Raw genomic sequence first — 25,098 nt, 5'->3', positions numbered from 1 at the left:
TTTATTTATTTCACAATATAACATTTTTCTATCGTATATTTATTTTTTGTTGGATTATTCTCATATGAACTCTATCCAATTTCTGGCGAACACCGTGGATAAGGCGTTCAACCCGGCGTTTCCGCCAGACCAGAAGTCTTCTGCAGACATTGATGACTCGGACATTGTCACGAGACAGCTCGATCCCCCACTGCAATTCCAGAGGGAACAGCAGCCTGTGTTCGATGAGGAGGAGGACAGCGAAGATCCGTCGTCTTTTAGCACTCTCATAAGCATCTTGTTTTTTATCCCAAAGCATCTCATCGTCAACCCGGTCGCTCTGGTGCTCTATATCGTCACATACCCCGTGAGGGCACTGATAAATGTGTTTAGCAAGAAAGAAGCAATCCAACAAACGACGCCCATTGAACAGACCCCCGACACAAACACAGATCAGTCGCATGTCCTACAACCACAGCGGTCTCGTGAAGACGCTGCGACACAAATTACCACGATAATGGAGGAAGACATAGAGTTTGAGCTGGACAAGAGCGAGGACCCGATCAAGTCTCCAACGGGCCCCGTGGCCTCTACCAGCGCAATTCGACAGCCGCCACAGCAGGTACATAGCACAGAGCGCAGAAAGAACGCACGCCATAACAACCTCATGACCCCTCGGAAAAAGAAGTTCATATTTCCCAAGCTGCTATTCAACTTCAACATCAACCATCCTCCTAACCTGCCTCAGAAAACGCTCGTTCTTGATTTAGACGAGACTCTTATACATTCTCTTTCTAGACACAACTCGTCAATTCTTAATAAGAACAAAGGAACCACCATCGAGATCCGAATCAATAGTCAACTGGCTACGCTATATCACATATATAAACGACCTTATGTGGACGAGTTTTTGTCGATCGTCCGCAACTGGTTCAACCTCGTGTGCTTCACTGCCTCCATCAAGGAGTACGCCGATCCGGTGATCAACTATCTAGAACAGGAGGTCATGCTCAAGGACAAGGGAGACATCTCGCAGAAAAAGCTGTTCAGCCAGCGATTTTACCGAAACAGCTGCATTTTCACCGAAGGCAAAGGTTATGTGAAGGACCTCGGGGTACTCACCGGGCACCAAAGAGAAAGACCATCCACACCAACGTCCTCGCCGTATCCACCAGGAACAAACAATTCCAACGAAGCCGTCAATTCTGTTAGAGACCGCTCTGCAAGCCGCACGAGAGGGTCTTCCGCGGGAAGACCAGCAACAGACCTGAGCAGGGTCATCATCATAGACAACTCGCCAATCAGTTACAGCTTTCACAAGAAAAACGGAATCATGATCGAAGGTTGGATCAACGATCCTGATGATTCCGAGCTAATGAACCTGCTTCCTTTGTTGAACAGTCTTAGATTCACAAGCGATGTCAGAAACATCCTTGGGCTTAAGCTGGGCCAGGACGTTTTTGAGTAAATCGCAAGACCATGCTTTATGAGTAACGTAATAAATAGATCAATATCATGTCCCTTGTTGACCACCTCTCATTGGCTTCACAATCCTCAGGTTGAGTCCTATCCGATTTTTGGTAGACGGCCGCGTGCGCGATGCAATGCTCGACCCAGAATTCTCCTTTTCACCTGATACCGTCCGCTGTTTTAATGATCTGTGCGAGGACACACGTCCTTTCAAATGATTGAGTTTCTGCTCAAACATCTGTGTATCTTGCTCCACAAGCATCTCCTGTGCTTTCAGCTGTTGCTCCAACTCTTGGATCTTATTAGTTTTCTGATTACTCATCTGTTGCAACGCATGGATGTCCTTTTTCAGCTGTTTATTCTGTCCTTCGATCTGCTCAATGTGATCGGAGAAATGCTCGATGGCCTTCTCCAAAGCCTCGAGCTTTGAAGCGCTCTCAACAGACTCGTTCGCTTTGCTTTCGAGCTCTGCTATATGTGCGTTCTTTTGCTCCAGCTCTCTGGTCATGACCAATTGAGACGACTTCAGCATCATGATCGTGTCGTTCAGTTTGGCCACTTCGTCCGAAGCGGTTTTCATGTTTATGAGCTCCTTGAACTTCGCGAGCTCTTCTTTCAATTGTCCGTTCTCTTCTTCCAGCTCCTGGTTCCGTGTCTCCAGCTTCTGTATTTTTCGGATGTTCTCTTCGTTAATTTTGGCTTGGTCGAAAAATCGTTTCTTGAGCTCATGGTTGCTCAACTCGCTGTTGATGTGGACACTGTTTTTGATATGTTTGGCCCGCGACCCAAACCTGAGCGTGGATAGCGTTTCCTGATCATTGAGCGAAGAAGGCGAACAGTTGATGATTAGCGTGGTTCGGGAGTTTCCTCCGAGCGATTCCTGCAAAATACGCGTGAGCTTGGAATCTCTGTAAGGGATATGCGTGGACTTGCCGTCCGTGAGAGAGTTGATGACATTTCCAAGCGTAGAGAGCGACGAGTTGATCTTCTTGGCCTCCTCTAAAAGCTGTCCAGAAGCACCTGTTTTGTCGATTTTTTCTGAACCTGCCAGATCGACTAGAAACAGGTTGCCTGTCTTGATTATCCCGTCCTCCAAGTTCTTGGAGCTCAATCGAATTTGAAAGATAGCGTGCGATCGTGAGCTCTGCTCGTTCATATTCGTGGAACCAACGCTTCGGTTCTTGTTTCCCTGGTCCAGAATAGTGTACACATCGTTGAGGTTTGACACATACAGAGTCTCCAAGTTGCTCACATAGACACCATCGACCTTGTTTTCATGGATCGCCAGCTTGGAATTGTTCTTTGGATTGAGCAAGTCCCGCAGATTCTCGTTATATATCTCCAAGTACGAGACGCCGACCGTGTACTCGAGCGTCTTGGGCGAGTTCTCAATGCCCTGGAATATCTGCTCGAATATCCGCGGAGTCTGACCTTTATTTCTCTCGTCGTGCAGATCGCCCATCATCGTGTACGATTTTCCGGATCCTGTCTGGCCATAGCATAGCACGGTTCCGTTATAGCCCAATGCCAGGTCGTTGGTGGTCTGTCTGACCGAGTAATTGAAGATATCTTCCTGCTCCGTGTGCTCGTCGAATATCCGGTCAAACGTGAAATTGCTGGTATTCGACGCCACAGTGACAGAGACGCTCTGGTTATCTGGGTGGTATTCGACAATATTCGTGGCGCCGCTGGCCTTCTCCATCTCATTTTCGGGCCTGAACCGCACAATCACCTTTATATTGGTATTATTAACATACTCTGTGCCCAGGTCCGGAGCCAGCAATTTGTACTGCAGTTTGCTGGGCGACTTTGTCGGAGACCGGGATCTGGCGTTGGGAGCTTTCTGGGACATCGAAGCGAGCAATTAGCAAAACTGTAGAGATACAGTGGAAAGGTAAATAAATGTTTTTGTTTATAGAACGCGACCAATCGACCAGCCACATGTGGCGTATAATAAATTTTGGAGAAATCAAAATATTTTATTTCTCCTTGCCACATAGAATAGCTCATGTCTTCGCTAACGGTTTCACACAACTTCCGAACATTCAAATGCAAGGCAGGCCCTTCTAAAATTCTCAATGATGTTCTCATAGAGAGCTGCGCCCACTTCAAGCTCGAGCCGAGCCAACATGCTCTCAAACACGGCAACCAGCTGCTGGATCTGTCTTTGCCCTTGCGACTGGCCAATCTGCCCCAGGGCTGCAAGTTGGAGCTTGTGAAGGCGCCACAGAATACTCAATCCACCGGAGGAGGCTCAGTTGTGATAAAATTGCAGATAATGGCTCCAGAAGGCGACTCAACCTTTGTTCTGCCTCCGCCGAACCAGCTGGTGAAGGAATGCGACAGCGATAAGAGCATTGAGGAGGTTCTGCAGGAATTCGAGAAAAGCTTGAATACACAACTGCTTCACAGAGAAGCAATTGGAGAGTATAAGTACGTTTACGAGCCGATTGTGCAGAGCATGAGCAAGACGATGACAGGAACGTCTGAGCTCAAACACTCCTTAAGATCGTTGGGTCTGGTCAGCGGAAACCATACCTTGAGACTGAGATTCAAGGCTGAAAAACATGACATAAGCCAGCCGCAGCCGACCGCCCAGCCGACTGCCCAACCGACCGCATCGTCAGCTTCAGTTGAGGATAAAAGCGAGACTCAGAGCTCTGAACAGCAGGCGGCACTTTCCGAGGAAAAACCGTCATCAGCGCCAGATTCCAACCCCATTCAGGTTTACGTCCCAAATTCAGATCACCATGAAGACGAGCACGTTGATGAGTCCGTTTACGACATGTCTATCGAGCAGGCTAGACTCTACCAATCGCTACTTGCCAAAAGAGCACACCCTAATAAACAGATGATGAGCAAGAGACAACGCGAGCAGCTTGCTCCTGAAAAGCCAGCAGTCGAAGAGTGCGTTATCAGGGTTAAATTCCCGGACTACACCCAGGTGCAACTTGTTATGCAGCCTGATCATACTCTGGGAGATCTCTATAATGTGCTCTCTACGAAAATAGTTCACATGACGCAAGCGCAGAGAGAAAAACCGCGGCCAGCATTCCAGCTGCACACGGCCTATCCTGGACATGCGATCCTCACCAGCACAGACGATTTTGAAAAAGAGTTGGTGAGAGATTGTCAATTTGCACACCGTTCGCTTCTCGTGTACAGGGACGACTTCAAACGTTCGCAGTACGTGAAGGACGAGTATTTGGAGGCTGCCAAGGGGCTGGACGAGCTGGAGGAGGTGAAAATCAGCAAGAGAGAAGCAGAGACGACAGGACGCGAAGCCGACAAAGCTAGCGCCCCACCAAAAGACGAGACACCAGCACCAACGCCCACAACCGCACACAACACACGCAAGGTACCGAAATGGTTCAAGATGGGGAAGAAATGAGATGTTTTGAATCATATATCACTCTTTTTTGAACTCCTCAAAAAGTTTGTCCATGTCCTCAAGCTCGACTCCCGTGGTTTCAGGATAGAACTTGTACACGACAACGCAGCTGACAAAACAGAAGGCGCCGTATATGAAGTACAACCTCCAGCTGATGAGGTCGAGAAGCTCGGGACTAAGCTCTCCAACAACAAAGTTGCTGAACCAGTTAATGGAGGTGCCCAGAGAGGCGCCAACAGAACGGGTATAGGAGTCGGCGTATATCTCACTGGCATAGAGCCATGCCAGTGGGCCCCAGGAGAATCCGAATGCAGCATTGTAAAGCACAATGAGAATAGCCACCATAATGGAGCCGAATTTGTTATTCAGAGCGCTCATGACCCCAGAGACGAACAACGCGCTGCCCATCAGCAGCCCGCCGGCTATGAGCAGTCGTCTGCGGCCCCCGATCCGGATGTTGTCAACGAGGAACCATGGTATAAGTGTGGATAGGAGATAGATAATGGCATTTATTCCGGTGATGACAAAGGCGGACTTTCCTTCGAAGCCGACCTCCTCGAAAATGAGCGGAGCGTAGTAGCTGACCAGGTTGATGCCGTTGAATTGCGCGAAAAACAGAGACGACGCGCCGATGGTGATGACTCTGCGGTTCTTGACGATCGTCCCGACCCAGCTGCGTTGCTCGCGCTCGAGCTGTTTTTTCTCGCTCTCGATGGTGTGCTTGATGGCCAGGAATTCCTTTTTGGCCTTCTCGGGGTCCGGGTCGTCGTCGTTGAAGAGCTTGAGGATCGCATAGCCCTCGTTGTCGCGGTCAATGGCCAAAAGCCATCTCGGAGACTCCACTATGTAGAAGCCGCCGAAAAATAGCACGGCTCCCAAGAAAACCTGCACCAGGAGCGGCACTTTCCACGCGTACGTGCCGGCCAGAAACGAGCAGATGAAGTCCAGCCAGATGGACGACGCAAACCCAAGGATGTTGCAGCTGAACGTCATCGACGCGATCATACCACGCTGGTCGTTCGGAGAACACTCCGACTGGTACAGGTTGATGATGGAGCTCAGAAACCCAATTCCGGAGCCCGAGATGATCCTGCCGATCATCATGATCCAGATCTGCTCGAACGGAGCAAACGTCTGGAACATGCCGCCGATGCAAAAGAGCAGAGCCCCCGTCAGAATCGTGTATTTGCGGCCCTTGGCGTCCGACACCTTGGGCACCACCAGAGCAGAGAAAAGCGCACTCAGCTCCAGCAGGGCTATCAACGTCCCGATCTCTATACTGCTTGGGTTGTCGAAATAGTTCAAAAACGATTTTTCTGTGATGATCAGCGACATGACACCTTGCTCGAATCCGAACAGATAAACCCCTATGGAGCTGAACAGCGACGTGAAATACAGCAGTCGCCGGCCCTTCAGACGGCTGCGGACGGTCGCGTCGAAATCCACGTGCGAATAGAGCCCGCCCGTGTCCTGCGAATCGCGCGAGTCCTGTTCGTCAGACGGGTCCGCAAACACGTCCTCCTGGTGTTGCCATTGCTGTGCCTTGGACTCCGCCTGCCCGTGTACATTTATCGGCTCAAGCGATATCGGATAAGTCTCCAGTGCCGTGCTGGTCTCCTCAGGCTCGAACGGGTTCTGCTGCGTGGTCCCGCTGCTGAGCTTCTTGTAATTGCGCGACATAGTTAGAGATTACAATTTAGTTGTAAATATTCATGTGCTGAGGGGGTACGTGGACCCGATGACGTCATCTACAGTAGACGCGCCGATCGACGCGTCGGTTTCTGGAGCCTGGTCTAGCTCAAGCTGATCTCGTACAGAACGAACGGCTCGTAGTCCTGGTCAACAAGCGAGGCGTACTCGTGGAGTCCCGCGTCGGCAACGAGATTGCCCTTCTTGTCCTTGGCAAACGCGTTGCCGCCGAGGTAGCCGAATCTCTGGATGAGTTCGCGCTTGGACTTCGAAATGGCCTTTGCCGGCAGTCTCAGCAGGAACGAGTAGAAGTCTGGGGGCAGGCCGTATCTGAGGACGCTCTCGACGAAGGTTCTGAGGATCTTGATGTGTGTCCACGACGAGACGATTTCGGAGTATGCGCTTTTTGAGAGTCTGAGCAGGTCGTTCTTGAGCGTGTGTTCTTCCTTGGACGCTTCCTGGTACTCGTTTCTCATTTTTGCCATCACCTCCTCGGAGTAGTCGAAGTCTCTAGGCACCCATTTGGCGTCTCTGGCCTTGGACAGGAAGGCGGGCACGTATTTTTTGAACAGTGTGACGGAATAGAGGTAGTACTCTGCGTCCTGGGCTATTTGCTGTGCAGACCGAGGAACAACAAACTCCACCAAAGTCTCGTACTGGTTGAGAAAGTCGTCCTTGAGACTCTTTGGCACGGCCAGCAGCACCGTCTGGAGGTGTTCGGAGTCCAGCACGAAATGTTCCGCACGCACAATGTCATGCAGCGACTTGACAGACAGGTCTCCGGTCTGTTTCCGCTGAGCGGCCACGAGATTCGACCTGGCTTGGTTGTAATTAGCGTAGGACGACCTCAGGTCGTTGTCCACGTTCAGCGCCTCGTTCGAGATCAAGTTGATGAGCTCCTCGATGGGTTTATCCAGTCTATATCTCGAGGTGTTCCAGCGGAAGGACTCCAAATACTGGTTCACGGTTTTGCCGTCGATCTTCTGTTTGGCCACAAGCGTGGCGTCGCCCTCGCCGTGGATGCCTGCCATGATGTCCTGCACTTTGCCAATCGAACCGTACAGCTGCTGGTCGATTCTACCAAGCTCCTCGCTCTGGAGCACCAGCGAGTCGAGAGTGCCCACTTTGAAGCCTGGAAGCTGGTATTCGAACAGCTCGACGCTGCCACCGTTGATGTGTGTCTGCAGCCAGTCCTTGAGCGAGTTTTTGTCCGTCGACGTGCTCTTGGGAAGGGAAATTAGCAGGTAATTGGCGTCCATGCTGACAAGCTGTAAATAAAATGTTGCAGCAAACAAGCCGGGTAAAATTGTATTTTATAGAATACATCTGGTACATTTACTCGTCCAGCTCCAGGTCGGGGCTGGCATCTGCGGCTGGTGTTATTTCGTCACTGGCCATCTGTGCTTCTGTTTCCACATCCATAACGTCGTCCTCTGCGTCCTCTGCGTCCTCTGCCTGCTCCTGCTCTGCAACAGGGCCGTCTTTCTCTTCTGGCTCTCGCTCTTCTGGCTCTTCCTCCTCCTCCTCCTCTTCTTCCACTTCCTCTTCTTCCAATTCCTCCTCGTGCTCCTCGCGCAGCTCGTTCTTCACATCGTCAATTGTTTTCAAAATTCTCGACGAGTCGTCCCGCACAAACTTCGTCAGCTCTGCTAACCGGTTCTGCCACTTCAAACTCATGCTCTGCAACATTGTCCGCTCGCGCTCGTAGTGCTTGTCACTCAGCTGCACAAGACGGAACTTTTTCACTTCCTCGTTCTTCAAAATGTCCTCCACACGGCTCACAACAGCCTCGTCTATCTGGTCGCTGAAATCCGACTTTGCAAACTGCAGTTTGATATCAAGACCGCTATTGCGCAGCCCGTTCAGAAACTCCTGGCCCTCTGTGTTCTCGTTGTCCAAAACCTGATCAAGCTGCAGTTCTGGGATCTGTGAGATGAGCTTCCCAAACTCTGCTGCCAGACTCTCGTTCCTGAGCTTCTGGCCTTTGTACCGCTGGATTTTCATGTTATTGAACTGGTAGTGGCCAGAATGCAGTTTCTTCAGGTTCTCGTCGGCCAGCTTGTTGTACGTGCTCTTCACCTCGTTCTTGGCGTTGATCAGCTGGACGTTGTCCAGAACGACTTCTCGATGGAGGGTGTTCAGCAGCTCTATGTCCGCGTCGTCCAGTCCTCCCTTTTTCTTTAAATCCACCAGGGTGTTTAGCAAGTTCTGTGATTTGTCAAGAGACTCATTTAGCGCGGACTTATATCGCTCCAGATGCGCCATTGGACACTATATTCTTATTATTTTATTTTATTTCTTTTATTTATTTTATTTATTTTATTGATTTTATATATTTTATTTCATGTCCTACAAAGCAGTGGTGTTTGATCTCGACTACACGCTTTGGCGTAAGTGTGCTAACTGCTTGTGCTAACCTGGCGTGCTGGTGTGACACACATATATCGACGCCTTTGAAACTCCACAAAAGCAAGAAAAACACAGTGGTCGATAAGTATGGCTACGAGGTGACCCTGTACGAGGACGTGGTGCCGATTCTGGAGTTTCTGCGGTCGAGAAACATCAAAATATTCACTGCCTCAAGAACAGCAAGCCCGCCAACGGCAAAGAAACTGATCAAGCTGTTCAACCTCGAGAAGTACATCGACGATAGCGAATGGGGATGGGGATCAAAGAAAAACCACATCTCGAAGCTTGCTGGCCGAAACAACATCGAGCCGTCGGAAATGTGTCTTTTTGACGACGAGTACAGAAATAAAGACGTGGAAGAGATTGGCGTCAAGTTCTGCTACCTGCCAAACGAAAAATTAACGTGGAGCGAATTCAATAAGCATATAAACCCGTCTCGTGAACACTAGAGATACAACATATATAAGCGCAATTAGATCTGTATGCCCTTGAGCACCTTATACAGATTTAGCCTTATCAACAAGGGCGATAAGGTCATCAAGAGTAGCACCTTCAGGAATAGGTATCGCTTTCTTATCAGTTAGCGGGACACGGCTAGCTACTTACCTCTTTGAGGACCTCTTTGAGCTCCTTTTCGCTCAACTGGTTTTCTTGCACAACAACGGTCGAATCTCCGATATTTTCTGACGTGTCGGCAGACGAGTCTTGCTCGGATTCTTTGTTCTCGGTGGCGGACTTCTTTTTCCACCACGGTAATTTGTCCAACAGGTGAGGATATGTAGTAACGACAAGCGACGCAGCTCCTAGAAGCGCGACTGCGGAAGCGGTGGCGAGAGTAGCGTTCCTTCTGCGAGGAGCCATTTTTTGGACAAAAAAAAGACGGTTGGTAGTATTTATACGGGAAACCTTTTCTCCTCCGTATCAAGTAACTGAATCCAGCAACGCGATAACGCGACTCTGCACCGGCCAGGCGAAAAAAAAAAAAATTAGGGCGCATAGAATTTACAAATATGGACTAAAAAAATAATAATTGTAGCTCGTTACAACATTCAAATAAAAGTTAGGCGTTCTCTCGTCTCAAGTCTCAAAAGTCGGCAGATATCACCTGTTGCTCGTCGTCATCCCTACCGTGGGACTTCCAGTATTTTTTCTGCTCCTTTCCGTAATGCTTCCAGTACTTTCTCTGGTCCTTTCCATAGTGCTTCCAGTAGTCAGGGTCCTCAACCTCGGCGACTTCTTCAAACTCAGGCTCTTCTGGATCTTCTGGCTTGTCGCCGTGGGATTTCCAGTACTTCTTGTGCTCCTTACCATAGTGTTTCCAGTACTTCCTCTGATCTTTTCCGTAATGCTTCCAGTAATCAGGGTCTTCCACCTCGGTCTCCTCAACTTCAGGGTCCTCTGGCTTTTTGTCGCCGTGAGATTTCCAGTATTTCCTCTGTTCCTTGCCGTAGTGTTTCCAGTACTTTCTCTGGTTCTTTCCGTAGTGTTTCCAGTAATCAGGATCGTCGATCTCTGTCATCTCGTCGACTTCAGGGTCCTCAGGGTCCTCAGGATCCTCAGACTTGTCGCCATGAGATTTCCAATATTTTTTTTGCTCCTTTCCGTAATGTTTCCAGTACTTCTTTTGGTCTTTGCCGAAATGCTTCCAGTAGTCAGGGTCCTCGACCTCCTCCAGTTCCTCTAATTCAGGGTCCTCAGGCTGCTCAGACTTGTCGCCGTGAGACTTCCAGTACTTCTTCTGGCCCTTGCCGTAATGTTTCCAGAATTTCTTCTGGTCCCTTCCGAGCTTCTTCCAGTCCTCGTCGTCGTCCTCAAAGTCGCACTCCTCCTCCTCCTGCTCTTCGTCTTCGTTCTCCTGTAGACCGAAAATACGGGCAAAAGCCTTAACGAAGCGCGTGAGGTAGGTGTTCTCCTGCTTTGGGAGCTCAAAAATCGAAGAAAGCTCCTCAGAAAGCTCCTCCTCGTCGAAGGTGGTGGCGTTCAGGTACAGGTCAGCAGGGATCTCGCCAATGTAGGCGGTGTCACCAAAGCCACCAATGATGTAGACCTCCTCGACCTGGAACTTGGCCCAGAAAGTGGCGTGAATTGGGGAGCCAGGGTACCAAGCAGGAGCGTCGTGGTGTCTAAGAGCGAAGCAGGCGTCCAATTCTGGAGTACCTGCGACAGGAATAAACGAGCCTTTCAGATTGACCCGTGGCGAGCCGGCAGCAGAACGAACTCTGCCTCCGATGTAGTGAGGGTTAACGTGGTCGTTGATCTGGTGGTCCCCAACTCTGATGGAGACAGACACCTTGGAGCCGTCGTCGATGTTTCTCTGGCTCGAGGAGATGTTGACGAGCAAGAAAACTGGCTCGCCGTCGTCCTCGCAGTCAGCATAATATTCCATAAAGGAAACAGGGACGCCATCCTTCTTTTGGATGGTGGCCAGATTTGCCAGAGATTCTCTGTTGACCAGTGTTCTGGCAACACGGGCCGCGGTCTCGACGTCGTGGTAGCCCTTCTTAGGGACAGGCAGTGCGACGCTGCCCAAAGCAAGCAGTAGCGAACTTAAGATGGTAGCTTTCATTGTGGGTTGGAAAATAATAGAAATAAATTGGGCTATTTATATTTTTTTCTCACTTATCGGTCCACCGAATATTCGGCCGTCCGATAAAATTTGGGGACCCGGCAGCGCGGCGAGAGATAAAAAAAATCCAACCTTAAATACGTTTTATTCTATACTATGTCATACGTTTAGAAAAGTAATGCCAGGGCAGCCATACCAACGGCTCCAGAGCCGACCATCAACTTGGCACCGCTGGCCTCGTAGGTTTCAATCGAAGAGGTGCCGTTCGAGCTCAGAGAAGAAGAGGATGCAACAGCAGCCTTCGAGGATGACGCGCCAGCGTAGGTAGACGTGGTGGTGACGTACTCGTTAGTAGTCGAGTAGTGGTTGTTTGTCACGGTGGACGTTGGGGTGGTGGTCTCGTCCACATAGGTGACGTCCTCGGAAGAAGAAGAGGTGTAGATGGTGTTCCAGGAGTCATTCGAGGAGCTTCTTGCTGGAGCAGAGGAGGTGGTAGCGGCGGTAGCAGTGGTGGAAGCTGGGGTGGTTTCCGAGGAAACGGCAGCTGCGGTGGAAGAGTATGGGCAGTAGGTGGTCACAACGGTCTGGGTGCCCTCAATGGTGGTAGTTTGGGTGGTCTGGACGTACAGGGTCTGGTCTGCCTCGGAGCTGGTGGCAGCAGTGGCAGCTGGGGTGGACTGAGCAGCCGCAGAGCTCTCTGGACACGTGGTGAGGGTATCGGTGGCCAGGCTGGTGACCGTGGTGTCCTGCTCGGCGGAGGCGGCGGAGACGGCGGCAGAGGTGGCGGCTGCAGACGAGGTAGCTGGGGTCTCGGTCGTTGCGGCAGCAGCAGTCTCAGCAGTAGCAGCAGTAGCAGCAGTCTCAGCGGCAGCAGTGGCGGCAGTTGCTTGGGCCGTGGCAGCAGTCGTCTCCTCGGTCTGGACCTGGACCTGGCCGTCGTCGATCTGGTTGACGATCTCGTCGGCAGCCGTGGCCAGGGAAGCAAGGATGGAAGCGAGCACGATCTTGGACAGTTGCATAATGAGTGACTGGAGTGAGAGTGTTTGGAAAACAAAAGTTCCCACAGGGCCTGGTATATATACTTGTGCGTGTCAGAATGCATCGGGGCGTCCAGCGACATTCTCGCGCTCACACGCCAAGGGGTGCCTTGTTGTGTCTGAGAAAAAAATCACAATAGCGCACCGCGTCGTGTTCGTTACGTAAGCATACCGCACAGAAACAGGCGGCAGGCGAAAAAAATTTCAGCCTGGATGGAGGCGGCGCTGCTGAACGAGTACCAGATCGCGCACCTGGTGTACCACCGGGACTCGAACCAGCACCGGTCGTCGCTGTGGTGGAAGCACTTCAACATTCTGCACCGGCGCCTGCGCACGGTGCTGCAGCTGTGCATCGACATCGACGAGATCACGGGCAAGAGACAGCTGTCCTCGCTTAAGTTCACGAGATTGCATTTCCCCAAATTCCAAACGCGCACGCTCAGCGCCACGCAGGCGGCGCAGCTGGTGCAGCGAAAAAAACAGCAGCTCCAGACTGTGATTAATTATCTGCTGCAGCGCATTCTGCCTACGTGCTACTACAGATTCTACGCGGTGGTGGAGCTGGGCCAGTACCTGGCTCTTGGCTTTACGCTGATGGGTCTTGTCGCCAAGATCCGCGCGATTCTGCTGCAGATGCGCTCTGCGCCGGCCCCGGAGCCAGATCCTGAGCCGCAGCTCGTGCAGGAGGAGGAAGTTGGAGAATTAGTTGCCCCTGCAGAGCTTGTCAACGTAAGCCTCGAGGAGCCTCGGAATGAAAACAGGAAAAAACGGAAAAAGGCGCGCAGGACGATCGACGATATATTTGGGTTCTAGACTCCGTTCAGCTTGTCGGCGGCCCACCTCGGCAGCACAAAGCTGGCGCTGTGGATCGCCGCGTTGTAGTACCGGAACAGCTGCGCTTCGCGGTCACGTGACTCCGTCCTGTGCGGCGCCGACACCTTGAGGTGTGGATTTTTCGAGCAGCACATGAGCGCGATCTGTCCGGAGGTGTATGTAGGGATAGTGCAATAGCAGCATTCGGTCACCGCGAACACCTGGCTGCAGATGTCCTTGAGGCTTTTGAGCTTGTCGATGTTGAGCCATATGTTCTCGGACGCCATCGAAATGACCATTCCGTTGGCGTTGAGCGCGTTGTAGAGCAGCTCGAAGTACTGTTTCTGGAAGAACGCCTCGGCGGGGCCGTCTGGGTCCGACGAGTCCGTGACAATGACGTCGTATTTGTCGGCCTCGTCCTTGGCAGCTGTGTTTTTCAGGTATTCGAAACCGTCTGCCAGAACAACCTGCACTTTCTCGTGCGACAGCGATTTGGCCATATTTGGCAGGTACTTTTTGGACAGGCTGATGACCGACTCGTCGATCTCGACCAGAGTGGCGCGTTCGACGCAGTCGTGCTTCAACACCTCTCTGAGGACTCCTCCGTCTCCGCCGCCGATAACCAGCACTTTCTTCGGGCAGGGGTGCGCAAACAGCGGCACGTGCGTGATCATCTCCTGGTACGCGAACTCGTCGCGCTCGGTGACCTGGATTATGCCGTCCAGGACGAGGACGTTGCCGAAGTCTGTGGACCTGAACACGAGCACGTCCTGGAACTTGGACTTTTCCGCGTGCAGAATCTCGGCGACCCTCAGGCGCATGGCCTGGCCGGGGAAGGACTCGTCGCTCTCCTCTCTGAACCAGCCGTCTTTGATCAATGGGTGGGTGAGTGGCATTTTGGTGGAACCTCTGATAGCGTATCGGGGTGCCAAAAAAAAAAAAAATTTGCGGGCCGATCGACGCTGGAAAAAATTCTGAAAATATTCAGAGCGATCCAATATCCATGAAACATCCGTTCCAGAAGGTGTTGCTCAACGAAAAGGGAGACCTGCTGTTTGCCGGTGCCGGCCAGAAACTGTTTGTTTTCCAGCGCGGCGAAAACTGGCAATTGACCGACTCCTGGCTCGACACCGTCGACTCCAACTATGCCCTGATCAAGGAGTACGAGGCACGCAGCAGGAAGTTCGAGCAAGAAACCGCTGCCGGCGACCGCAAGCCGCCAAAGGTGCCGACGCCGGGCCCCGGAGCGCCGCCAAAGCTCTGCTACATCAGAGACATCCATCTCAGCAGAAACGAGAAGTATCTCATCCTCACTACAGACACAGACAAGGCGGTGGTGGTGTTTGAGCTGGATGGCGGGTCGTTGAGACAGATCAAACGGCAGCCTCTGCCGAAAAGGCCGTGTGCCGTGTCGACGTCGCTCGACGACTCGACGGTCGTCGTTGGAGACAAGTTTGGAGACGTCTACTGTATTGACATGCTATCGTCTGAGACCAAGGATGAAAAAGACATGGTGCCGGTTCTGGGTCACGTGTCGATGCTGACGGGGGTGCTGAACGTTTCGGACGGCGCCGGGAACGAGCTCGTTGTCACGACCGACCGTGACGAGCACATCAGACTGAGCCGGTTCCCGCAAAGTTACGTTATCGAGAAATGGCTGTTTGAGCACGAGGAGTTTGTGGCGTCGATCGTCGCGCCGCGGTGGTGTCGCGACAGGGTGCTTGTGAGCGGCGGCGGCGACCCGTTCCTGTGCTCGTGGCGGTGGCAGGAGGGCGTGCTTGCCGACAAGCTCGATCTGTCTGCCGCGGTCGAGCCGTATCTGACCGAGGAGCACCTGGTGCCGTCGCGGTTCCAGAACGACGCCGGCGACCTGAAGGAGTTCACAGTGTCGCAGCTGCTGGAGCTGCCGTCGCAGAACAGGCTGGTGGTGCTGGTTGACAAGATGAGCGCGTTTCTGGTGGTTTCCGTGGCAGAAGACGGAAAACTGAGTCTTGAGCGCACGGTGGCCGTGGCGAGCCCGGTGATCTGCGGCGCAGCCTCGGCCCAGCGTCTCGTGCTCAGCGTGCGCGGCGCCGAAAACTGTCTGCTCGAGTACACGCTGGACAGCTGGACGGCCGCGGAGCTGCAGGAGGTGTACGGGTGCAACGACGTGAACTGGGACGAGAAGGGCGATCTGTTTGCGTCGTTCTCGGTGAACCAGCTGCGCAAGCGGAGCGAGCACTGATCACAGGAAGCCGCGGCGGCGGTTGAAGTGGGCCACGTCCAGCACGCCGTCGGCCAGCACGCCGTTGAACCAGAGGCGGCCCTGGTCCTTGGAGTTGACGGTCCATTGCGACCGGAGCAGCTTGACGTCGATGACGTCGCCGTTCAGCTGCTGTGTGTTCTCGCCGCTGCCGGCGAAAAAGTCCATGTACCAGTTTTTCTTCGTTTCGTGGCCGTTCAGCGTGAACGAGCACTCATCCAGCGAAACAAACATCCGCAGCTTCTCCCGGACGCTGCCGTCCTCGAGCACCGTGGATTCGTACAGGTCGCCGTCCAGCGGGCTGAGCAGCGTGTACAGCCGGTGCGCGGTGGCCCCGGTAAATAGCAGATTGACAAAAGAGAGCTCTGTGTGGATCAGTAGGCTGGCCTCCTCGGACTCGATCTGGAGCACCAGCACGCGCGCCTTGGCGTCCACGTAGGGCCGCTTGTACACGGCGGAGCTGTCGCACGCGAGCGAGAGACAGTCCTTCCTGATGTCGCCCAGCGCAACAACGATCTCCTCGCAGTGGGTGAACGGGTTCGTCTGGATCTTGTGCGGAATCAGTTTCTGCTCCAGAGCAAGAAACCGGTAGTAGCGGCACTCGGCCAGCAGCTGGCGACGGTGGTTCTCGTTGTCGACGAAGATGCGGCCCGTCGACAGCGCATTGAGCAGGTCGGTGAACAGCTTGGCGCTGCGCTTGACCACGATCGGGCTCTGGGGCGGCGGCCGGATCACGTCCTTCAGCTCGCCGCGAAAGTACGGGCTCTGGAACGTGGTCTGGTACGCCACCGTGAAGTAGTTCGGGTGGTTGCCCTCGCCGGCCACCAGGTCCTGCGGGAACCGGAAACTGAGCCCGCCCACGTTGCAGTAGTAGAAGTCCTCGGTGAGCTGTTTGAGCAGTTTCTGGAGGCTGAAGTAGGTGGCGTCGGCGTACAGATGCATCAGCTCGTACTCGTTGTCCGCGCGGATGCAGTATCCTTGCAAATGAGCGCATATTTTGTCGAAAACGGCAGAGGAGCGGTCCACGGTAAGCACCTTGTTCTTGTTCTCCTTGCGGCCAAAAAAAGAGGTGAAGTACGAGGGCGAGTCGAACGAGACAGACGCGCCGCTCAGACGGAACAGTCGGTCGCCGACCTGGATGGAGTACATCTTCTCGAACGGCAGCACGGCCGGGATCTTGGGATCGACCTGGTACTTGGTAGACAAGGACATGGGGAAGAGGTAAAAAAAACAAAAAGATTTTACGTAAGAAAAAACTAATATAACTATCACATTATTATTGCAATATGGAAGGTCCCTGCAAGGACTTGGAGTTGGTGGACAGGGCGATGGCGGTGAGGAACTCTAAAACTTCATGGCGTGAGGCTTGTCACCGCTCTTCAGAGAAAAGGTGGAAGCCAGATATTGTTTCAGGTATGGGGTCTTTTTAATTTCGGAGATCAGGGCCTTGTCAACAACCTTCTGGTCCTCGATTCTCTCAGTCTTGATCTCCTTCTTGGCACCCTCGCCGAAAAACTCGCCCTCAGACTTCTTGGAGCTCGACTTTTCTCTAGCAAAGTAGCTCACGTTGAACTTGGACAGGTCAAGGCCGTCAAGGGACACCTTGGTGGAGGTGGCAATGACGTATCTGGCGTTGACTCTTCTCAAAGGAACGCCGTTCACCTTGAATGGGCCGGAAACAAGAAGGGTGTTGTCCTCCAGGTTCTTCAGGTAGACGACCCTCTTGCCTCTGAATCTTCCAGCAAGAAGAATCAGAACGGTGCCCGGAACAAGCGAAGCTCTCAGCTTCTGGGGTCTGGCAGACTTTCTGGTCTGCTTAGGAACAGGAACGTCCTCCGATTCGTACCACTTTGGAGCTCTGGTCGACATCTTGGAAATAATAACTCTTTGGCTGAAAAGAAATATCTCTGAGTAATCTCTTCGCGCAGGCAGACCACCCTCACTCCGCCAAATTTTTTCCGCGACTTCTGGTGTGCGGTGTGGACAAGGCACGTGATATGCAGTCAGGGCTCACGGTATTTCCACCACTGCGAATCGCCGCCGCTCGCCGGAAACGTCAAACACACCTCGCACTGGAATCAACTCGTACGAGCCGGGCAGTGCAGCGGGCTGCCCGCTGCCATCGCTGTATATCCTGTAGTGTCTGTCCGCCGAGTATTCCACATTCGTGTCAAACGCTATGTTCGCGTGCTCGTAGTCACCCACCGCCTCATTCACACTGACGCCCGTCCACTCCACGCCAACACCGCGCGGCAGCGCGCTCACAAGAACAGTCACCAAATGTGGCACGTGATCGCTATCACGTGACTTCTGTCTATAGAGGCGGTAAGTGTGACCAGCGGCTTCCGCGAGGCTTGCGTCAGTGACGAAGCAGCACATAAAGAGGACTGTCTTGCTCCCAATGGCTTCCTTGACGTGCTCGAAGTGCTGGAGGGCAAGCACCACCTGTGTCAGAACATCCTTGCACACGCTCATGTCTTTAGGGATCAGCGGGATTTGGCCGCTGATGTGGGCCATGTAGGTGCGTGTGTCTGCAATGGACTGTGAATACGGTCCGATGTTTGATGGTGCCCAGTAGGACCGGCCTTGGACGTGTAGACCCTTCTTGAAGTGGGTGTCCTGTATGATCTCCACGGAAAGCTGGACAAAGCAGTTTTCGGGCAAGGTGGTTTCCACGCACACACGGGCTGGTGGGAGCGGGTGTGTGAACATTGTTTGGTATATGGAGTTGAGTGGGGCGAATTTTGACATGTCGCTCACGAGCAGCGAGGAGAAGATCACGTTCGAGGGGTGCAAATTGTGATTGTCCAGGTATTCTTTTAGTTGGGACATAACGTGGGTCATTTGTTCCTCGGCTGTTGGTTGCGTGGAGGTGATATTACTTAATCGTAAGAGGGTCTCTGAGTGGGACGAATTTTGGTGCCAGTCCCCAACGTGCTGCACGTCGATCTCCGCTGCACCCCCCGAGCTATGTTTGAGCCGTTCCCTTATCTCCTTAAACGGCTCGTGCAACAGCGGCGGTTGCACCACGTCGCAACTGCCCCCACCCTGTTTTTCCACCACCTCCACTTTCAGCTTCAAGTACCACACCTCGTCGTTAGTGTGTCGCACGGTCTCCTGGTGCACAATTCTTAGTCTCCCCCTAGTGAAGAACGGCGCGTCGAACACCAGGCTCTCAAACTCGCCGCCTTCTCCGCACACGTGCACCCCATACTTTCTATTCAGATCTATCAGCACCGGGTACATCTGCTGCAAAGTTTGCCCCAGGTGTCTGTCATTGAGGCCGATCGCGGCCACCTTGATGAGTCTGGCTTCCATTTCCGAGGCGCACATCTCGCCCATCAGCTGTTCCTGGTCTCTCTGCCACATATACGCGAGCGCAGTGAGCCCAAGACGACTGCACACGTCCTCCACGCGGGTGCGCTGGTACGACGACAGAATGGCCCCCACGCTAACGGCCTCCACGTCCGGGTGGTGCTCCCTCACAAGCTTCAGCAGCTCGTACAGGTCCTCAGTCTCGTCGTTCTCTGTTTTCTCGTATTCCAGCCTCTGGTTGTGCGAAGTGCCGCTGATCATCCGCCGGTACAGCGGTTTCCCCGTGCAGTCTGCGTAGTACGGCACAATGTCGAAGCCGACGGTCTGGTACATAAAGGAGTCGAGCTCGTGCGAGTCAGAGGGCGGTGGGTAGAGATTTGCCAGGCATACGAGCTCGTGGCCGTTGGCCATACAGTGGAGGATGTTGTAGCAGGAGTCCTTGCCGCCGGAGATCAAAGCGACGAACTTCATTCGGAGCTAGAATATATCTGATAAAAATATATTAAAAAAAAATAAAATAAAAATAAACCGTTGATGACATCTGAGTTCGAGCACAACGCGGCCAAGGTGGTTGCGCTTCGCAACAGGGCGCTGATTCAGGCGGCGACGTCGAAGGACGCCGCGACACGGCGCAACTACGAGCGGCTGCTGCTGGAACGACGACTCGCGAGCGACGTGAAGGAGAAAGAGATGGAGATACAGCACCGCAGCGTGGGGAGGCTCGATCTGGTGGAGCTGCGCGCGGACGAGCTGTGCATGCTGCAGAATCTGGGTGCGGCGTTCCGCCTGAACTCGCCTCCACGCAAGCTCAAACGAACGTCGCACGCGCCGACAGCGGCAGATCCACAAGCGCCCATGCAGCTGCCACAGGCCACAAACCAGGGGTATTTACCGCCACCCCCACAAACAGCCGTTCCCTCCGCCAAACGGCTGCACCGTTGCACGGCCGAATTCACCCCCAAACTGGACTACTAGCATGACATCATAATTATTGTCCAATGATCCCCTTCGCTTCCCCCACCCTTGTCTTGGCCAAAGGCTTAGCCATATTTTAACGCTCCCACCCGCTACAAAGTTTCTCTTGTTTTCTTGCAACCCATTGCTTCGTGCCTTTGCTTCCTTCTCACAGAGCACCCAGTTACTCCAAAATGTTAGCCACGTGTAAGTGCTTCCCCTGCCCGTCCGTGCCCCCAGCTAATGGCCAGCTTCTGGTGAAACCTCCGGCGACATCTTCTCTGCCATCTCCACCGACGAGCCCATCTCGCTGTTTTCTCAGACCGCCTCCACGGTGTCTGTGCCCAGTGGGGTGACAAAGAACGGTGCCGTCCAGACAAACAACTTTTGGGGTAATCTGACCCTCGGTGACCAAACCTCCTATGTTTACACCCACCCTTACTCCCTATGGTACTCCACTAAGTCCGACTACGAGGGACTGGCCGTGTCCCACCAGACCGCCAGCCAGCGCGTGTACGGCGAGACCGACGAGGAGGGCGCTGCGTCGTACTTCTACGCCCCGGCGGGCAACATGGCGCTGTGTCTGGGCTCCAGCGACCTCGACTCGAACGCCTCGCTCAAGCTGGCCAACCTCAGGAAGATGTCGATCGACGTGACCGTCGCGTCGAAAAGCGCCGGCTCGTTCACGGCCACCCTCGTCCAGGGCATGGGCTTCGTGTCTGCCGTGTACAACGACCTGATCCCGGAGATCCACTCCGGCGTCGGCATCAGCTCCGTCACCGGCGACACCGCCCCGCGCTCCGGAACCGACAAGTACAAGATCGTGCTCAACGACGGCTCCACCTGGGTCATGTACGTGACCTTCAGCGACGGCCAGTCGTGCCAGTTCGCGCTCAAGGACTCCAACCACATCATCGGCTCCAACTCGATCAACGACTGCGTCGTCCAGGTCGCGTGCGGCGACGACAGCGCCTACGACAGCGCCGCCGGGTGCTACCCGACGTCTGTGACGCTGAGCGCGTCCGTGTCGGGCTCCACCGCCACGTACGCGTTCGAGTACGCCACCTCCGGCTCCTCCAACAACGGCACCACCATCATGTACGCCATGCCGCACCAGAGCGCCTCGTTCACCTCGACCACCTCTGGCGCCAAGACCTCGGCCACGCTCGACGACACCGTCCACGGCGTCATGACCGCGTATCTCACCAACAAGTTCGAGATGTCCGAGACGCTCACCACCGGCATCGGCAAGGACCCCTGGAGCGCGATCTCCGGGTTCTCGTCGCCGGCGTACTCCGACGCCGAATTGGCCGCCATCAAGGCCGCCGCCGCGGACGAGTACAGCGCAGACGTGTACTCGTCCACCGACCTGGACTCCATGTACACCTCGGGCAAGATCCTCGACAAATACGCGTACGTGCTGTATGTGTGCCACTACGTGCTGCAGGACTCCGACAAGACGAAGACGCTGCTGGCGTCGCTGAAAAAGGCCATCGAGCGGTTCAGCGGCAATAGCCAGACGTACCCGTTGTGCTACGAGACCAACTGGGGCGGCATCTGCTCGACGGGCGGCATGTCCGACGGCGACACGTCGATCGACTACGGTAACGCGTTCTACAACGACCACCACTTCCACTACGGCTACCACATCCACGCCGCCGCGCTGTGTGCGCTTGTGGACGCCGACCTGGGCGGGTCGTGGGCCAGCAGCGTCAAGGACTGGGTCAACACCCTGGTGAGAGACGTGGCCAACCCGTCGAGCGACGACTCGCACTTCCCGGTCTTCCGCAACTTCGACTTCTATCTCGGCCACTCCATCGCGCACGGAATCACCGTCTACGCGGACGGCAAGGACGAGGAGAGCTCGAGCGAGGACTACAACTTCGCGTACGCCATGAAGATCTGGGCCTCTGTCATCAACGACACCAACATGTCGAACCGCGCCGACCTGATGCTCGCCATCTCGAAAAGAGCCATGAACGTCTACTTCCTGTACTCGCAGGACAACAGCGTGATGCCCTCCAAGTTCATCGGCAACTACTGCAGCGGCATCTGGTTCGAGAACAAGATCGCGCACACCACGTACTTTGGAACCAACGTCGAGTACATCCACGGCATCCACATGCTGCCGATCACTCCTGTCTCGTCGCTGATCAGGGGCCCGACGTTTGTCAAGGAGGAGTGGGAGAACGTGCTGAGCTCGAAGATCGACAGCGTCACGGACGGCTGGAAGGGCATCTTGATGCTGAACGTCGCGCTGTACGACCCGGCCACCTCGTACAGCTTCTTCAGCGGGTCCGACTTCTCGACCAACTACCTGGATAACGGCATGTCCAAGACGTGGTCGCTGGCCTACACTGCCGCTGTGAACAACTAGGGTGGATAATGGTTAATTCTGTGACTAGGGTGGATTCTTTGATTGATTCTTGAAATGAACTAGGGTGGATTCTTTGATTATTTTTGTGACTAGGGTGGATCCTTTAAATACTTCTGTGTAAGCTGAGCGCAAAGCATTGGATTGCTGAAAGCCCGATCGGGCTTTTCAAAACTCTTTTTCCATCCGGCTCCCTAAAACTCTTTCCATCCGGCTCCTAAAACTCTTTCCTGCCCGAATTCCTTATCTTTTTTTTTCTGCAACAGTTAGCGAGATCGTTTTTCCTCGCTGAAACATTCCTCTCCGGACTATCAGACGTTTATTCTGCTAATATATAAATATCGCAAATATCCAGCATGAGGCCCACTTTTCGCTAATGCTCAAACTGAAAGCGCTCGTCTCTCGCCCGCTGCGGCCAGGCCTCGCCCTGCGTCCGCGGGCGCCGCTAGTGACCCACCGTCTCCAGTCATCTGGCAAGTCCTATCTCGACAGCCTCACGACGCCCGAGCTCCTGGGCTACGGCGTGATCGGCCTGGCCACCCTGACCAGGTCCACGCTCAACCTCGTCATCTCTGCTTTCCCATACGCGCCGCTCTGGCTCGTCAAAGCACTCATCTACCGCAACTACTGCGGCGGCGACAACCTTGCACAGGTTCTGCAGACCGGCGACCGGCTCGCCCAGCGCGGCATCCAGAATATGATGCTGTCGCTGACGATTGAGGCGTGCGACGGCGCGCAGACGTCGGTGCCGGTCAGCCAGATCGTCGCGCAGACGCAGCAGTCGGTCTCGCAGGTGCTGGCGCCGCACACGGCCAAGATGATCTCGCACGCCGCGGACATCAATTGCGTGCCGCCGGGCTACGTGGCGCTCAAGCCGACCGGGCTGATCGACGGCGCGGCCGAGATACTGCGCAACCACAGCAACGCCGCGTACGAGGCCGGCTACCAGCAGCTGCTGAGCAACTGTCGCGACATTTGTCGTGTCGTGGCGCAGGAGAACGAGAAGCTGGCCAAACAGTATCCTGCGCGAACGGCTCCCTTCGTGGCGGCCGTTGTCGACGCCGAGCGCAGCGATCTCCAGCACGGCGTGTACAGGCTCCAGCGAGACCTCTTCCGCGAGTTCAACAGGGGCAAAGTCAACGTTGTCGGGACCGTCCAGATGTATCTGCAGGAATCGAGCCGGATTCTCGCTGAAGAAAAGGAGCTGGCCAGCAAGGACGGCTATCTGCTGGGCTGGAAGCTCGTGAGAGGCGCGTATATCCACTCAGAGCCGGACAGAACGGTTATTTTCGCGACAAAACAGGAAACCGACCAGAACTACGACGCCGGCATCGCAGCCTCGATCGCAGACATGGGCTCGGAAAAGCCGACCGTGGGACACCTCGTCGTTGCGTCGCACAACAGAGAGTCGCAGCTCAAGGCCACCCAGCTGCTGCAGGGCGCCGACGCGCGCGTCCGGGCCAACGTGGTTCTCGGCCAGCTGCTCGGCATGGCCGACAACATCACGTTCGAGCTCATGAACAAGTACGACGCCAAAAACGTGATCAAGTACGTTCCATGGGGCCCTCCCAAAGAAACCAAGGAGTATCTTTTGCGGAGACTCGAGGAGAACGGCGACGCCGTCAGAAGCGACAACGGCTGGCCGTTTCTCAAGCAGGTCGTCAAGGCTCTGTTCAGACGACTATAATCATAGAACGTAATAGACCCTCATTTCACGTACCTGTCCATAAACCGCTTGTGAAAATCGCTGCGCAGCATATCGTTGACGTAGCCGGCTTGCTTGCCTGTCTTCTCCTTTTTTCTGAACGTCGTCGAACGCCACGACTTGTGCACGCCGTCGCTGAACTGCACCAGCGGGTTCGAGCTCGCGGCTCGTCGAGCGAGCTCCTCCTCTTTCTGCTTGGCTTGGCGGGCCTCCTTTTCGCGCTTGATTTTCTCCAGCTCCCGCAGCAGCTCTGCGTCTTCGTCTTCCTCCTCTTCTTCCTCCTCCTCGCTTCCACTTTCGCTCTGGCTTTCGCTATCTGTGTCTATGTCCTTTGTTTCCAGTAGCAGCTGTTTGCTGCGTTCCAGCTCGTCTACTTCCGGCTGGTTTTCCTCGTTCTCATCTTCACTCCTGGCCCCGTTCGTTTTTTCCAGTTCGCTCCGCAATTGCTGGACCTCGCTCTTGTCCACCTCGTACTCCGGGGGCCCGTCCCAGTCGTCGTCCAGCGGCAGTTTCTCCCGCCGATACTTCATCGCCATATGCGCCGGCATTGCCCGCTTGTGCTTGATCGTGGACCGCACGTTGTCGCGGCCGCGCGCGTGGTCAAAAGTCGGCCGGTGCGCAGTGGTCATAGAAATAAATTAAATAAAATAATATTAAATAAATAAATACCACTAAAATAGATAATCTCCGTTCTTTATGTCCTCCGTGTCCATAAAAGATTTTGCCTATGACGCCGACCACCCGCTCCACTACGGCATCACCAACGGATACATAGAAGACACCAGCGAACGCGTGATACAGGCGGTGGCATTGTACCCGTTTGAGCCAGAAAACGAGAACGAGCTAAAACTGGAGCAGGATCAAGTCATAATCATCAACTACGAGTACGGCGAGGGTTGGCTTGTGGCGCACGACCCGGAGTCGGGAGAAACAGGGCTTGTCCCGTCGGAATACGTGAGCATTTTGGACGACGAGCCTGAGGAAATAGACCAGCCAGACGACACTGAGCAACACAAACACCAAGATCCACAGCCACAGAAACCGGAGGAGGAAAAGGCCAAGCCGTTCCTGCCGGGAATTCTCCAGGAGCTCGGAGACCTCAAGATTACACAGCAAAACACAGATAACCAGGAAACCAGCACAGAATAATCGTC

General features: G+C 54.1%; 19 protein-coding genes across 19 annotated transcripts; 7 read left to right on the top strand and 12 right to left on the bottom strand.

The window, feature by feature from the left end:
- Positions 1 to 64: 64 nt before the first annotated feature.
- On the top strand, positions 65 to 1,447 carry KL928_000317 (uncharacterized protein; the record flags this gene model as incomplete). The annotated part of the gene is made up of 1 exon (XM_043203727.1): positions 65 to 1,447. The coding sequence occupies one exon, from the start codon at positions 65 to 67 to the stop codon at positions 1,445 to 1,447; it is 1,383 nt and encodes a 460-aa protein (XP_043062212.1).
- A 45-nt stretch (positions 1,448 to 1,492) lies between these two features.
- KL928_000316 (uncharacterized protein) lies at positions 1,493 to 3,301 on the bottom strand (the record flags this gene model as incomplete). The annotated part of the gene is made up of 1 exon (XM_043203716.1): positions 1,493 to 3,301. The coding sequence occupies one exon, from the start codon at positions 3,299 to 3,301 to the stop codon at positions 1,493 to 1,495; it is 1,809 nt and encodes a 602-aa protein (XP_043062211.1).
- Positions 3,302 to 3,457: 156 nt separating this feature from the next.
- KL928_000315 (uncharacterized protein) lies at positions 3,458 to 4,840 on the top strand (the record flags this gene model as incomplete). Its single annotated transcript, XM_043203705.1, has 1 exon — positions 3,458 to 4,840. One exon carries the CDS (start codon positions 3,458 to 3,460, stop codon positions 4,838 to 4,840), a length of 1,383 nt encoding a protein of 460 aa, XP_043062210.1.
- An 18-nt stretch (positions 4,841 to 4,858) lies between these two features.
- On the bottom strand, positions 4,859 to 6,520 carry KL928_000314 (uncharacterized protein; the record flags this gene model as incomplete). Its single annotated transcript, XM_043203694.1, has 1 exon — positions 4,859 to 6,520. One exon carries the CDS (start codon positions 6,518 to 6,520, stop codon positions 4,859 to 4,861), a length of 1,662 nt encoding a protein of 553 aa, XP_043062209.1.
- A 113-nt stretch (positions 6,521 to 6,633) lies between these two features.
- Positions 6,634 to 7,788, bottom strand: KL928_000313 (uncharacterized protein; the record flags this gene model as incomplete). The annotated part of the gene is made up of 1 exon (XM_043203683.1): positions 6,634 to 7,788. One exon carries the CDS (start codon positions 7,786 to 7,788, stop codon positions 6,634 to 6,636), a length of 1,155 nt encoding a protein of 384 aa, XP_043062208.1.
- Positions 7,789 to 7,864: 76 nt separating this feature from the next.
- KL928_000312 (uncharacterized protein) lies at positions 7,865 to 8,794 on the bottom strand (the record flags this gene model as incomplete). The annotated part of the gene is made up of 1 exon (XM_043203672.1): positions 7,865 to 8,794. One exon carries the CDS (start codon positions 8,792 to 8,794, stop codon positions 7,865 to 7,867), a length of 930 nt encoding a protein of 309 aa, XP_043062207.1.
- A 79-nt stretch (positions 8,795 to 8,873) lies between these two features.
- KL928_000311 (uncharacterized protein) lies at positions 8,874 to 9,387 on the top strand (the record flags this gene model as incomplete). The annotated part of the gene is made up of 2 exons (XM_043203661.1): positions 8,874 to 8,923; positions 9,000 to 9,387. The coding sequence occupies 2 exons, from the start codon at positions 8,874 to 8,876 to the stop codon at positions 9,385 to 9,387; spliced, it is 438 nt and encodes a 145-aa protein (XP_043062206.1).
- Positions 9,388 to 9,532: 145 nt separating this feature from the next.
- Positions 9,533 to 9,799, bottom strand: KL928_000310 (uncharacterized protein; the record flags this gene model as incomplete). The annotated part of the gene is made up of 1 exon (XM_043203650.1): positions 9,533 to 9,799. The coding sequence occupies one exon, from the start codon at positions 9,797 to 9,799 to the stop codon at positions 9,533 to 9,535; it is 267 nt and encodes an 88-aa protein (XP_043062205.1).
- A 223-nt stretch (positions 9,800 to 10,022) lies between these two features.
- On the bottom strand, positions 10,023 to 11,504 carry KL928_000309 (uncharacterized protein; the record flags this gene model as incomplete). The annotated part of the gene is made up of 1 exon (XM_043203638.1): positions 10,023 to 11,504. One exon carries the CDS (start codon positions 11,502 to 11,504, stop codon positions 10,023 to 10,025), a length of 1,482 nt encoding a protein of 493 aa, XP_043062204.1.
- A 167-nt stretch (positions 11,505 to 11,671) lies between these two features.
- Positions 11,672 to 12,523, bottom strand: KL928_000308 (uncharacterized protein; the record flags this gene model as incomplete). The annotated part of the gene is made up of 1 exon (XM_043203627.1): positions 11,672 to 12,523. The coding sequence occupies one exon, from the start codon at positions 12,521 to 12,523 to the stop codon at positions 11,672 to 11,674; it is 852 nt and encodes a 283-aa protein (XP_043062203.1).
- Positions 12,524 to 12,745: 222 nt separating this feature from the next.
- Positions 12,746 to 14,250, bottom strand: KL928_000307 (uncharacterized protein; the record flags this gene model as incomplete). The annotated part of the gene is made up of 2 exons (XM_043203616.1): positions 12,746 to 13,168; positions 13,567 to 14,250. The coding sequence occupies 2 exons, from the start codon at positions 14,248 to 14,250 to the stop codon at positions 12,746 to 12,748; spliced, it is 1,107 nt and encodes a 368-aa protein (XP_043062202.1).
- Positions 14,251 to 14,357: 107 nt separating this feature from the next.
- On the top strand, positions 14,358 to 15,578 carry KL928_000306 (uncharacterized protein; the record flags this gene model as incomplete). The annotated part of the gene is made up of 1 exon (XM_043203605.1): positions 14,358 to 15,578. One exon carries the CDS (start codon positions 14,358 to 14,360, stop codon positions 15,576 to 15,578), a length of 1,221 nt encoding a protein of 406 aa, XP_043062201.1.
- A 232-nt stretch (positions 15,579 to 15,810) lies between these two features.
- On the bottom strand, positions 15,811 to 16,590 carry KL928_000305 (uncharacterized protein; the record flags this gene model as incomplete). The annotated part of the gene is made up of 1 exon (XM_043203594.1): positions 15,811 to 16,590. One exon carries the CDS (start codon positions 16,588 to 16,590, stop codon positions 15,811 to 15,813), a length of 780 nt encoding a protein of 259 aa, XP_043062200.1.
- A 350-nt stretch (positions 16,591 to 16,940) lies between these two features.
- Positions 16,941 to 17,465, bottom strand: KL928_000304 (uncharacterized protein; the record flags this gene model as incomplete). Its single annotated transcript, XM_043203583.1, has 1 exon — positions 16,941 to 17,465. One exon carries the CDS (start codon positions 17,463 to 17,465, stop codon positions 16,941 to 16,943), a length of 525 nt encoding a protein of 174 aa, XP_043062199.1.
- A 141-nt stretch (positions 17,466 to 17,606) lies between these two features.
- Positions 17,607 to 19,382, bottom strand: KL928_000303 (uncharacterized protein; the record flags this gene model as incomplete). Its single annotated transcript, XM_043203572.1, has 2 exons — positions 17,607 to 19,145; positions 19,302 to 19,382. 2 exons carry the CDS (start codon positions 19,380 to 19,382, stop codon positions 17,607 to 17,609), a joined length of 1,620 nt encoding a protein of 539 aa, XP_043062198.1.
- A 63-nt stretch (positions 19,383 to 19,445) lies between these two features.
- KL928_000302 (uncharacterized protein) lies at positions 19,446 to 22,242 on the top strand (the record flags this gene model as incomplete). The annotated part of the gene is made up of 2 exons (XM_043203561.1): positions 19,446 to 19,848; positions 20,117 to 22,242. 2 exons carry the CDS (start codon positions 19,446 to 19,448, stop codon positions 22,240 to 22,242), a joined length of 2,529 nt encoding a protein of 842 aa, XP_043062197.1.
- Positions 22,243 to 22,615: 373 nt separating this feature from the next.
- Positions 22,616 to 23,926, top strand: KL928_000301 (uncharacterized protein; the record flags this gene model as incomplete). The annotated part of the gene is made up of 2 exons (XM_043203550.1): positions 22,616 to 22,636; positions 22,718 to 23,926. 2 exons carry the CDS (start codon positions 22,616 to 22,618, stop codon positions 23,924 to 23,926), a joined length of 1,230 nt encoding a protein of 409 aa, XP_043062196.1.
- A 20-nt stretch (positions 23,927 to 23,946) lies between these two features.
- Positions 23,947 to 24,573, bottom strand: KL928_000300 (uncharacterized protein; the record flags this gene model as incomplete). Its single annotated transcript, XM_043203539.1, has 1 exon — positions 23,947 to 24,573. The coding sequence occupies one exon, from the start codon at positions 24,571 to 24,573 to the stop codon at positions 23,947 to 23,949; it is 627 nt and encodes a 208-aa protein (XP_043062195.1).
- A 67-nt stretch (positions 24,574 to 24,640) lies between these two features.
- KL928_000299 (uncharacterized protein) lies at positions 24,641 to 25,093 on the top strand (the record flags this gene model as incomplete). Its single annotated transcript, XM_043203526.1, has 1 exon — positions 24,641 to 25,093. The coding sequence occupies one exon, from the start codon at positions 24,641 to 24,643 to the stop codon at positions 25,091 to 25,093; it is 453 nt and encodes a 150-aa protein (XP_043062194.1).
- Positions 25,094 to 25,098: the final 5 nt, after the last annotated feature.

Source organism: Ogataea angusta (genome assembly GCF_019207475.1).
Source record: "Ogataea angusta isolate 61-244 chromosome Unknown 61-244_NODE_1_length_1302399_cov_90.877568, whole genome shotgun sequence".
NCBI lineage: Eukaryota > Fungi > Ascomycota > Pichiomycetes > Pichiales > Pichiaceae > Ogataea > Ogataea angusta.
This window is presented reverse-complemented; position numbering and strand designations above follow the sequence as displayed.